Consider the following 12,325-nt stretch of genomic DNA (forward strand, 5'->3'; position numbering starts at 1 on the left):
TAAACTACGATATGTATGTATGTACATATGTAGTCAAGTTCATAAGATTTTGCCTTTTTGTTGTGGCACCACTTTCGATGCGTATGCACGAGAACAACTGATTTGAAAAAAAAACGGACTTTGATCAGTCCTCAGCAGTGGTTATAAATTTATGATTTTACTGGGCTTTGAAGCAATTTCGTGTTGTCATATTAAAACAAATAAGCACAATTTTCTTAAATGCATAATTATATGTACATATGTATATATCTTCCGTAGTTTGTTTGGTTACTGTACATATATAAGTGTACCACAGAGGACATCTGTAATTTGTAATTGTGAAGCAAAGAAAATTCAGTAAAAAATTTTAAGAGTTTGAAATCTAGTGGAAGTATTTTAGTTTTATTTATTGAAACGCATAGATAGTCCAAAAAGTGCTAAGCATTATTTTGTATTATGCTTGGTTATTTAAATGATTATTTTTTATAAAAACTTAATATTTAATTTTTTGCTTCTGATTTTTAGCTTCAATTGCTTTTATTTTCATTAAGTTTTTAGCATTCGTTTTTATTTTTTTTTATTTTTTTATTTACAGACCTATGAACATTTCGTGGATCCTGGCTACTTTGGGAATTTCAAAGGAGGAAATGCCATGGCAGTCATGTAAAAAAAAATATACTGCTGCGCATCAAATATGCATTTGGCGCTTCTACTACGGAAGTACCTTTATGCCCTCAATGTACTTAAATTTATTACAAATTTAAATTATACGAATAAATAAGTACATAATTGCCGAAAAATAAATTTAGAGAACTGTAAACATATCTTTACATATTAAGTAGTTAAAGTATGGTTTATAAAAGCCTCAGTGTTCTGTGTGTGTAGAATTGAGTTCATACTTAAATGTGAAATTGAGAAAAATTAATACATAAAAGTTGAACCAAATTTAAAAATAAATATTAATATCAGGTTGCAGCTGCAACAACGAACAAAAAAGCTTTTAGTACAATGGGAAAACCGAAAACACCTTTCTCCTCTCCACGTCAACAAAAATAAAACTGAAATGCCGCCGGACCCCTTCTCAAATTTTAGTACAGAAATGTTCCTCCATTAATCTCCGCTCTCGACGATAATTCTAAGGTTTCAGGTATCGAGCGTTTATTTTCCCCATAGGAATAATAAGTAAGAAAATAAGTTATTCTTTTTTGAGGTCAATATAATTTCCTAGGATCAATCTAAATGTCCGAAACTGTAAGAATACATGCCATTTAAGTATTATGCAGGCTCAGATTCTTTAAATTTCTAAACTATCTTTTTTTAGTGTATTCTTACAGTTTCGGAAATTTTGATTGTTCTTAGAAAATTATATTGACCTCAAAAGAGAATAAATCAAATACTAAAATTTGAGTCGGTGATATAAAATATTAATTTATCTGTCGCTAGTATTTAATGACCAAAGTATTCGCTGCCAAGGGTTTGTTGTAGCAAGCACTGCTACAGATTCAACGCAATTAATAGAAAAAAGCGGGTATAACAGTAGCTTTTAAGTTAGTTTATATAATCTTAAAGTAAAAAATACTAGTGTTGAAATTCAACCACTAAAATTAAGGGGAGTTTATGTGAGTTGAGTTGATGTGAAATAACATTAGTTGGAATGGGTAAAGTGGAGGGGAGTTTAATTTGTACTATAACATAACAAACCAAGGAATAAGATTAAATAACATAACATAAGTAGCATAACATAACACCGCACATTCTTCAGTTGTACCTCCTTTTTTATCCCTACCACTTTCGTCCTCTCTATCTTTGTCTCTATCGTTTTTTTTGTTTATGTTTTTTTATGTTAATGTTTATATTTATGTTTATATTCATCTTCATCTCCATCTTCATCTTCGCCGTAGTCTTCATCTTCTCCTTCATCTTTATACTTTCCTTTATCTTGATCTATATCTCAATTATATTCTTCATTTACATATTCACCCCCACAATTGTTATTAGGTTAGGTATTTAAATTTTTCTTCCTCTTTGTCTTTATATTTAGGTTTCTTTACTTTTATTTTAATCTTTGCCTTCATCCCTTTCTTCCCTTCCCTTCCCTTTCTCAACTTTACCTTCTTCTTTGCATGAATCTTAATCTACATCAATCTGATTCCTAAACTGTTGCTTAGTACATCTCTTTAATTCAGTATCAATATTAAAGCATATATATAGGAGGCATTTCCGCCCCAACTATGTACATGTACGGCATTAGTATTGGTGTCACTTTTGTATTGATTTTTTCGCTTTATGTTAAACTAATTTGAAATTTGAAAAATTGCCTGCACATCAGCATCAAAATACCTTTCTAATTATATATAATTGTTTATACCTTGGAGGTATAGTTTAGCCGTAAAAGTGGTGTAAAGAAAACAGGATTGCCTATTTATATATAAGATTTGCATTCATTGGAGGTAAATCCTATGCACTGATTTACACGAAAATATTGAAATTGTGTTTTTTTAGCTGATCGCACTTTCCATCTAGGTGTACGATATGTAGGTGAAGAGTTTATTGTTTATTAGCACCTAACCACGACCATGATAATAAATAATAAAAGGTTAGGTAAAACTAGTTAAAAAAAAAAATAATATTTTAATAAAACGGTCGAAGAAACAAATGGAATATTTACGATAATTTTGGAAGCATTAAAATATGTAAATGTTCTATAATGCTTCTCTAAAATTCTGATTCAGAAATAGCAATCGCACTAAAAATCACGGTGATTAAAAAGTCGCAGTCACTTAATTCACCGACAATGAAAAATCATCTATCGCTCTTCACATCATTTCCATGACAGTCGGTTCCACGTAACGGAATGACTCGGGTTTTACACGAGCAAGGGCTGTTGTTTCGGTGATCTAACCCGCTTAAGGTCGGCGAACGTTTTTCGTCCATGGGGCGACATCTGCTCCTCACTCTTCTGCTCGAGCTTGCATCGGGTAAACCCATGGCCAGAAACCTACACCTTTTGTATGTGCCAGAGACGATTACACCGAAACCCCACCTCAGTCAGGTGTAATTCCTGTTACGGGTGGAGTAACGAAATTCGTGGCCCATTTCTATATAAAACGGACTGCCTCCACAGTACACCAGAGTACACCCGAGCAACGCAACACCCCCAGCATAACACAGCCATAGATAGAAAAACCAGAAACACAACCGCACCCTCATCTACACGCCGCCGGTAACAACCTGCCAATACCTGCCTTGGCTGGTGCCACTTTAGGGCACTTTGTTATGCTACTCATTCGCAAATACCTTGTGCGACGCCGGCCAATACCACCCACCACAAGGTAGCACACACAAAAAATGGCCAGCAGGCAACAACATAACCACAACTCTCACACCCCACATTGCAATCAGTCTCCAGTGCAGTATCGTCTTATCGAAGCAGACATCGTCTTATCGAAGCAGACATCGACCGCAGGGCTACCATCCTAGATAGGGAATTGTTATCCGGTCAGGCGATGTCGAGCTCCAAATATTTAACGTTTACATACCCCCTATCACCAGATGGCCGGAAAGATATCACCCGGAAATATATGTGCTCCTCAGAGGTGAACCGCGTATGGCACTTGGTGACTTCAATGCGCACTACGGTCTTTGGCATTCAAGCCTTGGCTGATCAGATAGAGGATTGGACATTCTGCACAATGAACAACGACGCACCCACCAGGATTATGGGCAGCTGCAGCAGCTCGCCTAACATAACAATTGTAAGCGCTGGTATTATAAACATCGGACCATATGCCCATAGTCATCTCGATCTACAGGGTGGCGCCGAATGAGCTATATGGTTTGAATTCTTTATAACTTTTTTAATTATTATTTTTTCATTCTTTTTCAGAAATTTGCGAAGAAGACTTTGGGAATAAATTATGAATCATTACACGATCGAACAACGTGCACAAATAATTGACAAGTCCAGAAATTGGAAAATCCACACTTAATTCACAATTTGGTAATGAGCGATGAAGCCCATTTCCTATTAAATGGGTATGTCAACAAGCAAAGCTGCAGAATTTGGGCTACGGAAAATCTAAGAGCAGTGGAAGGATAATTGAATCATATTTATTTGAAAATGAAAGTGGTGTCTCAATCTCTCTCAACGGTGCTGGATATCGGACGATGTTGGAAAATTTTATTAAGCCAGCTGTGGAAAACCATCCAAACTTGTGGTTTCAACAAGATGGAGCCACAGCACATACTGCACGTGCCTCAATGGCTTTGTTAAGGGACATATTCGGCGAACGCATTATCTCGCGCACAAGCGATTTTAACTGGCCTCCACGTTCACCAGATTTAACAGCTCCTGACAGTTTTCTTTGGGGATATTTGAAAGAAAGAGTACGTTAACAAACCAAGAACCATTCTCCAACTCCAAACCAACATTCGAAATGAAATCATGGCCATTACACCCGAAATTCTGCGAAAAGTTATGGAAAATATACTAAAAAGAGCACGTATGTGCGAAGCAGAAAAAGGACATCACTTACAGGATATCGTTTTTCAAAGCTAATTGCAAAAAATTCCCCAATAATTACTGTATTTAAAAAATATATATATATAATAATCGCATAAATAAAAAAGTTATAAACCATTTAAACCATATAGCTCATTCACCCTGTATAAACCTGCTGACTTGGAATACCGAACCTACATCAACTTCACCAAAGCTGATTGAAACGGTTCCGCGGCAGATACTGAAAGCACCTTCTCTGCCCTTCCTAACCAACCGACGTTCACGAAGCATATAAGGACAAAGTGCCTAATTACGACGACAAAATCTTAAATCTTATCACACATACCTTTCTAATACTCCTTATCATGATTCAAATATTTAAAGGTAGTTTCACTTCTTATCCGCCATGAAGCTACCATATTCTTTGAAGAAACTAAAAAGTGTTTTTTTACTTAAAAAAAAAGTTATTCCAAAATTTTTTCAAGGGATATATTTTGAGCATCATTTTATTTCGAGCTATAAGGGGTTTATTTCTAAAATTAATTATAAAACGGAAGGCTAGTAAAATACTCCTATTACATTGCGTAATGCACATGGATAATCTATTTGTTTATGCAATTATTTTCATCATTATTTAGTACGATTAGCTGCATATTTTGGGATGACCAAGATCTAAGAATTTTCGTTGACGATAAGCTACTTTTTAGCTATTCCGTTGTTCATATGTCCTCTAAAAAGGATCAAAATTACTCAACATCCTAATATCTATAATAAAATCTCATGGAACACTGCATATAATGCCAAATTTTTTGCGGTAAAGTAATTTAAGTATTTTAAATTAATACTCACTTATTAACAGCTATGCTAATATGATGAATTAAATAAACTTACCTTGCGTGTTGTTATTTTTAATGCATAAAAAATTCCTTTCAAAAATTATAAAATTTCCAAAACAATCATTTGTTGGGGCGCCAGCAAGGCACATTAAACAGGTAGTATCAGTAGAGCAAAAACAACATTTGCGTGTATTTTGTTGTTGCTTCTGGTATCGAAAGTGTCAACAACTGTTCTGAATTTTTTCTTCTAAATCAAAGCGTGCCATGTGAAATACAAAAAATTATAAAAAATAAAAAATTGAAATTGGAAAAAAATAAAAATTGATGCAACTTTCTTTCCTAGTAAATTTGTTTGCTTCTCGAAGCATTGATCCATCCTTTGCAAGGCCCAGTAATCAGCGGTCGTGCTGCCGAGTTGGGCGAACGTTCCAAAAGCTGCTATTCAATCGCTTGTTTTGTATGGAAAAAGGTTTCACAAGCAAATGGATTTTAACAACTTATAATTTTCGTGAGAAAAAATTAAAAATATTTGACATTTTCGAGACCAAATAATTTTAAAATAAATCAAATCAGCTGCTCTACTGATACTACCTGTTCAATGTACCTTGGGCGCCAGTGATACTCGAGCAATTTACGAAAAGTATAAACGTCATAAGCACAGTTTATTTTCGAAAAATTCGAAGTGAAACTACCTTCTTTTTTTGTATCATGCTACATAACATAGACCTAAAATTTCTACAGAGAAATTTTAGATCGATCCCTGCAGTAAAATTTAGAGACAGTCTCTTAAAGCGCTAGTTCCGTCCTACACGTTTCAGAACCATCTCTGGTCTAGTGCAAAACGGCTGCAGAGAGCGACAGTTTAAACTTTTGGTGTGCTAGTTGCGCTTTGTTGAGAAGTAAATGCCCAAATTTTCACTTCTCGTACAATACTAAAATAGCTCAGTGGAAAGACCTCCGACTCTAACATCCCTGGTCGCGAGTTCAAATCTCGGTGGAGGCAGTTGTGATTTTCAGATTTAATAAATTTAAAATGTTGATGCCGCTCAAAAATTGAAGAGAAAATGATCAAATTTAATATAAATAAAATAAAAGAAGAAAAAAATTAAATAAAATGCAATCTGTAAAAGAACAGAAAAAATAAACAGAAAAGAAAAATTTTAAAAATTGAATAATCAAAATTTTTTCATAAAAAACTTATTGTCGCAGATCTGTCCAAAATGGACACAGTTCAGAAAAGAAAAAAATATCCAGTAATCTAGTTTTAAAATTTTTTCTCATAAAAAACTTATTGTCCCAGAACTTTCGAAAGTAGAACCAGTTCAGAACTAGCTCGAAAGTTCTGCAGAGGTGGCAATTTCCACTTCGCCATTTAAAAAGAGACAGTTGAAAGCATTGCGTTGGGATAAATCGAGAACCAGTACCGCCTCTTAAAGAGCTAGTTCTGCGCTAGTTCTGAACCAGCGCGATTTACTGCAGGGATGTGCCCCACGCTTTTCATTTTGAATATCATAAAGGCTGCGTTTCTTCATACATTCCGGATAATCGCATTTCACAGCCGGAATAAACAGAATGCGTTTGAAATATACGTCAACATAAGTATCATCAGGAACGTTCTAAAGAATAAATAAACAAAAAAGTTTATTCCAAACATTCGGAATGAATAAAGAAATGCAGCCAAATTGTTAATAATGACTTTTGCTAAAATTTCGAAATCAAAAGTTATCAAAACAAATTCTATGGGACTGAGACATATTATTTTCTAATTTTTAGTCCACTTATAAAAGCGTGGAATATTAATTTTTTTTGCTACTTTTTAGTCTTGTCTGTATAAAATTTTGCTATTGATATTAAAATAACTCAACTTGCAGTGAAAAAACAGAAGACTATGCAAGCAAAATGTTTGCTCACATTTAGTATATGCCTACATATCGTCGTCTCAGAAAACGGATGACGAATGTGCAAAATCACGATTTTGGGATTTTGATGCAGATTTACTAAGTTGGACATGCTCTTTCGATTTCTGCAATCCATTTTTTTATATCTCCATTAGTTTTTGAGATATTTCGTGCGCATTTTGTCGTATGTTACATAGTATTAATGATTGGGTATGCCTTTTGTTGTATGTGCTGAAAATGCGTCACATACGACAAATTCCCATACAAACGTACCTTTTTTTTAATCATAAAACGTTTGTCGTATGTGGCACATACGACAAATTCCCATACAAATGTAATCTTTTTTTAATCATAAAACATTTGTCGTATGTATCGCAAAACTTTGAACTTACGACAATTGGATGGTCCTCTACTATAACGATACAATTAAAATTGAAAATTAAACTAAGTAACTAATTTTAAAATTTTAAATTTTAGCTTGCACTGAGTCTCCAATGAAATGAAAGAGATAAAAATGTACAAAAGACTGAATTTAAGTATTGTTTTTTGTTTTTATATAAAGAAAACGTATGTTCGTAACATATTTACAGCATAAGAGATGTACAGATTTTTTTATTAAATACATGATTATGTTTTTGTTATTTTTTTTCTAATAAGTAATTATTTAATAAATATGTCTGTTTTTTTCATCAAATTATACCATCGTCGTTGAAATAGATACTTTACTATTGTCGTATGTTCTGTGGACAAAACAAAGTGGTGAGTAAACGCTACTTACGACAAATGTATACGGAATGAAAAGTAAATTTTCTCATTAACGTTAAGAGATATTAAATGTAAAAATATGGGAAATCAAAACTAATAACACCAACTACGTCTCCTTCAAAAGTTACAAAAATCTACCGTACAGTTTCGGATTAATTCGACCTTAAACTTCAAAGTCAATTTTCTCAAAACCGTGTTTTGTAACATTCGACATCCGTTTTCTGAGACGACGATATGTACATACATACATATAGCAGCAATTAATTACATTTAAAGAAATGGCGTGTCGTCCATTTCCGCTTTAGCGTATGTAGTGCATATGTTTAGGCGCAATATTGAACTTCTTCTGGCGGGGCGGCATCTACCTCTAGATTTTTTGTAATTGTACGCCTTTGATATGATACTTACGACGGGGTTGATATCTAGACTAGGTTTGCCGTATTTATGGCTTTTGCTTTATTTATAGTATAAATGGTGATCTGGACACACAACATTGCAAGTTTATAAAAGCGTTGTAATAAAAAGCGGTATAAATCAAACGTAGTTAATGCACTCGTATGATCTTAATTTTAATCACTTTTCGTCAAAATTGGGCATTTTTTAAATGAGAAAAATCCCCAATGTCCAGAGATATAAGCTCGGATTTTGAAGAGAAAAATAAAGCTGTGGCTATTTAAGTGAATGGTGGTGTGTAATCATATAGTCAAACGGCCATATTTAAAAGGGTTTAAGAAATTTATTATAAGAAATATTGGTATTTTATTAATGAATAATGACACTTCGATACTGTGAGTAATATTTCAAGCCTCGAGCGAATTTCGAGCACAAATATTTCGATACATTGGCGTTTTGATTTCCCCTATTTTGCACTATTGCACTATAAAAATTCAGCTAAATTACCGACATCTAAAATGCAGTCTCCATCAAGCAAACAGACCTTATGCATCTCCATACACACATCTTACTTACATATCCGACACAGCTGAAGTTACAGTCAATGCAATTGATGACTGGAACTCGCCGCTGTTCAACGATTGTTGTTTGTGGTTGTTCGCATGTACGGCATAGAACCTCATGCAAAGTTATATGGTGATGGTGCTGCCCATCGGTCCACCTCCTATTCATATTTGTCGAAATAGCGCTTCTTCAGATCAGGCGGATACGTAACATAGATATAGTGCTCGTTTTGGCCTATGTCATTTTGCATGAATTCATGAATAGATGATGAAGCGCGTAGTGAATGCTGAGATGCGCCACTATTGCGATGATGAGAGGTTACAGGACGTGGATGGGTGTTATAATGGCGTCCACCACCCGCCCCCACGCCTATGCTTGACTCATTTTCCAACATAGTGACACCGCTTGTACCCAGACCTGCAGTACTTGCCGATTTTGGCGCTCCGCCCGCACTGGTCATTGCTTTGCTGCCCACACTCGTGACCGCTGTTGTGGCTATGGGTCTATTTGTATAGTCGCGTCGGTCTAAAATGTCCTGTTGGTAAACGTGACTCTGTGTCGGTGCGTGTCGATGTCGTGGTGTGCCGGCCATATCTGCGGCCGTGGAGGTGCTCTGCATGTGCGACTCCGCTATGTAGCGTCTCGGACTGTGGCGATAGTCGTATTGAAGTTGTTCGGGGTATAATTCGTGAGCCTTCTGCTGGTAGTAGTATGGTTGGGAGAGGCTCTGGCGCATACCACTGTGCATGCCGGTAGTCACGTAGGCCTGGTGGTGGTGCTGCTGCTCTTGCTCTGGCGGCATTTGCGCCGACTGTGGGTACCGGTGGTACATGTAATCGTGCTGATTGGTAATGATTGTCGTTTCCTCGGAGCTGAAATAGATAACTTTTGCTTAATCACAATGCATTCAGCGCAAAGAGCACATTTCGAAGCAGTTCACATGGTGTGACTGATGTGGATGCAATCATAAAGTACTTACTTAAACAGTATCCAAATGATGTAATAGCAAAAGCACACTCCTGTCGAGAGTACAAAAATCAGCAGCAGAGCCAAACCCCAGGGGAAGGTTCGCGGCTCGAGTGGACCATCCTCCCAATATCGATCGCATGACAAGTACCAACAAACTGCTCTATTCATTTCCTCTATAAGAAAATGTGTAAGCACAAAACAATTTAAAACATTTAAAACTGTACGAACCTTCCATTTCTTTAAAGGTTTGATCCGTCATGGTCAATAGAAGGCTAGAGATACAAGTACGAACTAAAAGCTCACATTGCACCTTCAGTTTGCTCAGTTCTTCAGCCTTGCAATTGGCACGTGTCTTCTGTATATTGCCATTGTCATTCTTGGCTCTGCTGGTATTGCCGGTCGGCGTGGCGTTGGCTTCATCATCTTCGCCATGGTTGCTCTGTTCAGACGTAGAGCCGTTCTTCTTGGCCTTAGAATTGGAATTGTGTGGTGGTGTTTCTGTATTGGCAGCCTTGTTGTGCTCCGAGTTTGTTGGAGTCCCTGTTGAATGTTCACCGTCAGCATGTCCTTTTTTCATATTTTTCTTGGGTTCATTGGCATTGACGGTGGTTGCCTTCTTGCTCTTTTCAGCAATAATTACATTTTCGACTACAATATTGTTTTTTTTTTGTTTGTTTAGGGCAGGAAGTTCGATAAGGATTTTGGAGGGGTCACCAATTGAGAAATGGGTCTACTAATATGCATATTTTCAACAGTATAGAAAATATATTTACCAGTGTCCTTAAACTTATTTTGGCCAATTTTGTCCTGACATAATTGACGAGTTTGTCCTCTCGCCGCTCGCGTTCCACCGATGGAGGAGGTTCTGAAATAGAGTGAAAATGTGAGCTGGACATTTGCGTGTCTCAACAGGCGACACTACAATTATACCTGAGAGGTATTAAACTTAAATATGGTGTATTTGCCTTTGCCAGCGCTGAGTTCTGGCCCAAGGAATCACCCCAGACTTCAATATCGGTAACTACATGCTGATCGCTGGTTGTCAAACTAGACGATTCCTCAGTTTGAAACACCTCACAACGCATTATGTCACAATAGTCTGCCAGACAAACGGCATCTTCGGCCTATCAAATGCGTGTATATTTTATCAAAGATTCAAATATGTGGCGACTTGCCTTTCATACCTCATTGATAACAGACTTGTGCCGCGTCTCAAAGTGTAAATCCAAAAACCTTTCCTGGTAGAAGCTTTTGCCACACAGACGACAGGTCCACTGCGTTGGTCGATCACGTTTTTTGGCATCTTGACATGGAGAGAAAACGTCGCGCAGCGGGTGTAGCGGACATTCTAGAGGTAATTTTGCCTAAAAGTAGACCATTTAAAAGTATTTTTTTTAGCAAATGCTGCGAATGTGTTCGATGCTCACCGAATATTTATCCAATATCGGTGTCCATTTCGAGCGTACAATTTTGCGCACCAAACGACTGTTATCTTTGGAGCAAAATAATTGTATTATATGCGTGTGAGGCCATGGCATAAGCAGCAGGAAATAAATTAAGGTTATCTGCAAAAAGAGTGAAAAAGTTTTAGAAATACTATTATCGATGATATTCATAAAAGCTGGATTGAAATATGATGTACTATATGAGGATACTGGGAGTGGGTCGATGCCCCGGCGATATTAAACTGTTTGGATTGCAAAAAACCTACCAATCGTTGTTGGTCCTTCGAGAAACAACCTCTGAGGTGGAAACTGTATTGTTAATGATCACTTAATCGCGCTTCAGTTCATTTGGCCGTGAAGCCTGCCTACTGATGCAAGACGGCCGCCCCACCAGGCTTATGGGCAGTTTGTCCTATCTTACAATAGCTAGCGCAAGTCTGACAAATAGAAAATCCGCCACAGTTTTCCAGCTGCTAACGAGCATGATTATCGACGCCAGAGCGTTCGCTAAGATCCCCGTACTAAAGATTTAAAGTTAGATATTCGACAGCAGGGAAACCGACGCGGGCAAGTGAGGGAAGCACCTGAAATTCTGCAATATCACCTCTGTTATTAGTAAGCTTTGCAATTGTAATACTACTATTCAACCCGGTGAAGCGCGATGAGATGGTGGAAATTTCATTTTGACTATTTTGCAATTAATCAGCAGCATATACTCAGCCACGATTTTAACACTAACGTCATTCGTGGTCTTGAACGAAACCATCTCTGTGAGAAACCGGACTCGTAGCTATAGACCAGCAGAAAGCCTTAAAAGTTGTTTTTTACTCCACATTAATAGAAGACATTTCTCTAATATGGCTAGCTTCTTCGCCACAAGGAGCCTAAAAGCCTGATTATGGCAACTTAACTTATCAGAACTTAGAGAATCAAAATGAAACAGATTTCGACGTGGCATTAAGTTACGTTAAGTTT

The 12,325-nt window shown here is 36.6% G+C and overlaps 2 protein-coding genes across 8 annotated transcripts in view; one reads left to right on the forward strand and one right to left on the reverse strand.

Annotated features, from left to right (window-relative positions):
* Positions 1–1,032, forward strand: part of LOC118740396 (NF-kappa-B inhibitor cactus-like) — a 47,568-nt gene extending 46,536 nt beyond the window's left edge. For all 3 annotated transcript variants that reach the window (XM_036471913.1, XM_036471914.1, XM_036471915.1), the window contains exon 8: positions 575–1,032. In XM_036471913.1, coding sequence (XP_036327806.1) covers positions 575–646 — 72 coding nt within the window. In that variant the 3' untranslated portion in view covers positions 647–1,032. The remainder of the gene's footprint in view (positions 1–574) is intronic.
* Positions 1,033–8,695: 7,663 nt separating this feature from the next.
* Positions 8,696–12,325, reverse strand: part of LOC118740397 — an 11,932-nt gene continuing 8,302 nt past the window's right edge. For 2 of the 5 annotated variants that reach the window (XM_036471917.1, XM_036471916.1), the window contains 7 exons: positions 11,333–11,470; positions 11,090–11,269; positions 10,836–11,029; positions 10,679–10,770; positions 10,134–10,556; positions 9,916–10,078; positions 8,696–9,808 (listed from right to left, as the gene is read on the reverse strand). In XM_036471917.1, the coding sequence (XP_036327810.1) occupies positions 9,097–9,808; positions 9,916–10,078; positions 10,134–10,556; positions 10,679–10,770; positions 10,836–11,029; positions 11,090–11,269; positions 11,333–11,470 (1,902 nt within the window). In that variant the 3' untranslated portion in view covers positions 8,696–9,096. Of the gene's footprint in view, positions 9,822–9,915; positions 10,079–10,133; positions 10,557–10,678; positions 10,771–10,835; positions 11,030–11,089; positions 11,270–11,332; positions 11,471–12,325 lie in introns of all 5 variants that reach the window. The other 3 variants (XM_036471919.1, XM_036471918.1, XM_036471920.1) reach the window with 3 other exon arrangements.

The sequence above is a fragment of the Rhagoletis pomonella genome, unplaced genomic scaffold (genome assembly GCF_013731165.1).
Source record: "Rhagoletis pomonella isolate Grant_MI unplaced genomic scaffold, Rhpom_1.0 Rhpom_scaffold_00006, whole genome shotgun sequence".
Lineage (NCBI taxonomy): Eukaryota > Metazoa > Arthropoda > Insecta > Diptera > Tephritidae > Rhagoletis > Rhagoletis pomonella.